General features: G+C 48.7%; 1 protein-coding gene across 1 annotated transcript; it reads right to left on the reverse strand.

Annotated features, from left to right (window-relative positions):
* Positions 1-1311: 1311 nt before the first annotated feature.
* LOC137525381 (E3 ubiquitin-protein ligase TRIM39-like) lies at positions 1312-3896 on the reverse strand. The gene is made up of 2 exons (XM_068246448.1): positions 3591-3896; positions 1312-2793 (listed from the first exon to the last, which is right to left on the reverse strand). Exons 1-2 carry the CDS (start codon positions 3828-3830, stop codon positions 1315-1317), a joined length of 1719 nt encoding a protein of 572 aa, XP_068102549.1. The 5' UTR covers positions 3831-3896; the 3' UTR covers positions 1312-1314.
* Between the last annotated feature and the right edge of the window lie 224 nt (positions 3897-4120).

The raw sequence follows: 4120 nt of genomic DNA on the forward strand, positions 1-4120 counted from the left end.
CATTATTTTTAATGACTATTATCTGAGAAATAGAACATTTTATCATATTTTCTATTTTAATTACAGTTACAAATTGATTAGGAGTCGGAGTCGGTGCATTTTTTCCCCGACTCCGACTCCAGGCACCCAAAATTGACCCGACTCCAACTCCACGACTCCGACTCCACAGCCCTGATCGTTTGCGCGCGAAAACAATAACGCCTTCACGCGAAAATTCGCATTTGCGCATGAAACAGTTTAATTGCGCGCGAAAATTCGCGAACGGCCGTGCTAACAGTTAGCACTCTTTTGTGAATCAAGCCCATAGATTTTCATTATGTGCAAAAAATGCACACGTTACAGCACTTACAGTAGTGTGCTCCAAGCCTGAGGCTTATCTCACTGTCCTCCGATCCCCCATCGCATGCTGAGACCCTCCTGCTGATCGGGGCCACGCACCCATTCTGTTACGAGTGTGGCTGAGGTCACATGAGCACAGCCACACAGTAGCACAGAGCCCCTCATGCACAAGCAGCTTCTGCTTACTGGACAGTTGGGGCCGTACTCATGCAGCTGTAGCACAGCCACGCAGTAGCATGGAGCCACTCATGCACAAGCAGCTTAAGATTACTGGCAGATGTGGCCTCATGCAGCTGTAGCAGAGCCACGCGGTAGCACGGAGCCGCTCGTGCACAAGCAGCTTCAGCTTACTGGACAGGCGTGGCCTCATGAAGCTGTAGCACAGCCACCCACAGTAGCACGGAGACACTTGTGCGCAAGCAGCTTCAGCTTACTGGACAGTTGGGGCCGTACTCATGCAGCTGTAGAACAGCCACACGGTAGCATGGAGCCACTCATGTACAGGCCGCTTCAGCTTACTGGGCAGGTGTGGCCTCATGCAGCTGTAGCACAGCCAGGCTGGTGCCAGAAGAGGAGCGCAGCCCCAATAGGATTGCCAACTAGCCCTTGACACCAATCTTTTGGGGGTCCGCACTTGGAGACATGGATCACAGGACTCCAAGGGAAACCCAAGGCTGAGACACTAAAGTGAGCCCTTCCTTCACACACACACACACACACACACACACACACACACACACACACACACACACACACACACACACACACACACACACACACACACACACACACTACACACACACACACACACACACACACACACACACTACACACACACTACACACACACACACACACACACACACACACACACACTACACACACACACACACACACACACACACACATACACACACACATATATACACACACACAAGTACACAAACACCTTAATCTTTAGTTATCTGGCTTGCAGTCACAGCCGTGTATCCCCTTTTCTTATTTCTCTCTTATTAAATAACAACAGGGTATTAATAGTTGAGCGAGTTGTGTGCCCCCTTTTAGGCTGCGCTCTGGGGTAGGAGAATTTCTTAGTGTTACCTCTGTCTTGGCCCCGCCCTGACTCTATGATTCTGATGGAGGAACCTAGGAACACATAGAAAGCAGCATGGAGGGGCTCAGTGAAGGTGGCAGTGAAGGTGTGTAGATGTTTGATGGGGTCACACAGCTGGTAGAAGGACAGACGCCCTGCTTCATAATCCAGATAGATCCCAACAGCCTTTATAGAACCAGCTGAGTCTATGTAATTATGTATGTCATTGTGCACAGCGCTGAGTTCCTCTCTTTGAGTCAGACCCCATGATTTGTGATTACAACCAATATACGATTCATTTCCTTCTATCTTCCTCTCCACACTGTGATTGGCCACCCCTATCAGCCACTCCTTCCCTCCACTCACATCCACCTCCCAGTAATGTCTCCCCCATGAGAAGCTCTGTGTACTGATCACCTGGCAGGATACAAACCTCTGTGGACCATCTGGTCTGGTCTGTGGTGTATCAGTATAAGTAGCTGACCTGAGATCCTGAGATATTATAATATAACTATGAGCTGTGTTTATATCCAGTGAGATGTCTGATTTCTTCATCATTTGGAACTGTCTCTTTGTCTTCATATCAGTCAGACTGTCAGCAAAGTGAACAAGTCCTCTGTGTAACATATGTGAGATTATACCTTCATCCAAACCCCCAGCATATCTTACATCACTGATGATGTCACCACTCTTAGGGATAATGAGGTCACTGTTATGTTTTTCCTTTAGGACAGTTACTGGATCTGTGATGTTACATAAATATTCCATCTGAAGAATGTTCCTGGTCATCTCTTCCTTCTGTGTCTCCAGCTGCTGGGTCAGATCAGAGACTGAATGTGACATCAGCTCCTCCTGTCTGGTGACCTCAGTCAGGATTCTCTTCTCTACATCATCTAGCTTTCTCCTGATGTCACCAAACAGCTGAGTGACTCTCCCGGTGACAGCGGCTGCTTTTGCTTTCTCCTGTGTCCTGTGACTGGCCAGATTCTGGATTCTCCTCTCAGTCTCCTCTCTCTCTGAGGTCAGCTTCCCAGTAACATCTCTCAGCTTCACCTTCTTCTTCTCAGCAGCCTCATTCAGAAGTTCCACCTGGTGCCCCTTGTGGTCTCCGGCCACCCAGCAGGACATACAGATACAGGTACTGTGCTCTGTGCAGTAATATTTCAGGATCTCTTTATGCAGGGAGCATTTCCTGTCCTCAAATGTCACAGTGGGTTCAGTTAGTATGTGCTCCGCTGACTTGCTGTGGCTTCTCAAGTGTTTATCGCAGAATGAGGCCTCACATAGCAGACAGGACTTGGCAGCTGGTGTTGGGACATCACAGTATGTGCAGAGGACCTCTGGGTGTTCTTGGATAGTAGTGTTGTCCGGATCATGAACGATTCGGATCTTTGATCCGAATCTATTTTATGAGTCGATCATCCGAATCATCAAAATGAGTGATTCGGATCGCAAAAAGGGGGCGGGGCCAGGAGCGACACGCCCCCTCTCAGCGGGCAGCGGGGTCTTGGAAGCAGAGCTGAGATGGATCGCTCTGTTGGAAGGGAGGCAGCCTTGCAGGGAGACAGGTAGATAAGAGAGAGGGGACATGGGTGCCACTGCCAGATATGTGTAGAGCACACATACTGGCTATAACGTGCTGCCCATTATAGGCTGGCTGTTCCGTAGTGCTGCACAGTGATCACATTGGAAGCTTTTGGCTCAGCACAGCTCAGTAACTTTGCAGACAGTGTGATTGAAAGGCAATATAATCCTCCTGCACTCGGCACTAAACAGCTGCACTTATCTTCTGGGAATGCTTTCTTTCACTGTGCGACCTTTTCTTTCAAAGTATACAGATGAGCATATAGGTGAAATATATGTAAAGCATATGATTGCAGCATGTGGGTATTGTGTGCAAACAAACATTTCTGCTCTCTGCTCGTCCCTCCTCCCTTCTCTGTCCACTCCCTGCCCTCTGTCCATCTTCTCCCCTTCTCTCTGTGTCCACTCCCTCCCCTTCTCCTGTCCACAGACCTGTCCTGCTGTTCATTTCACCCCCGAATGCTTCCGGTAGTAAAATGATCCGAGATTCGGATCAAAGATCCGGATCTCTTCAATGATCCGATTCGAATCATCCGGATCATTGAAAAGATCCGAACTTCCCATCTCTATTGGATAGTAGATCTGAAGCTCTCCACAATGTTAGACAACTTCCTGTTCTTCTCCAGCAGAGGGCGCTGTGGATACTCCTCTCTGCACTCTGGACAGCTGTAGACTCCAGTCTCCTCCTGTGTATCCAGCACGGTCACCAGACACCCCCGGCAGAAGTAGTGGCCACATCTCAGGGACACCGGCTCGGTATAAAGGCTCAGGCAGATGGAACAGTTCAGCTCCTCTCTCAGATCAGCAGATGCCATTGTGGAGAAGTGTCTGATTAAGCGAGCACGACACAGAGAAGTAACTGGCGGCGTGTCTGGAGAGTGGCGAGTCCAGGAATATAAGTGAAAGTATTTCTCAGCAGGGAGCGAGTCATGTGATGTAACGTGATGCTTTAATTAACCCTTCCTCTGCCTCAGACATGGTTTAGTGCAGAGATTTCTCCATATCAGTTTCCTCCCTGCTTTCACTGTAAACTACTTTCTATTATTCACAGGAGGGCATTGAAAGGAAACCAGAGACATCGGAAGTAAAAGACATGTTACTTACA

This window comes from Hyperolius riggenbachi, chromosome 7 (genome assembly GCF_040937935.1).
Source record: "Hyperolius riggenbachi isolate aHypRig1 chromosome 7, aHypRig1.pri, whole genome shotgun sequence".
Taxonomy (NCBI): Eukaryota; Metazoa; Chordata; class Amphibia; order Anura; family Hyperoliidae; genus Hyperolius; species Hyperolius riggenbachi.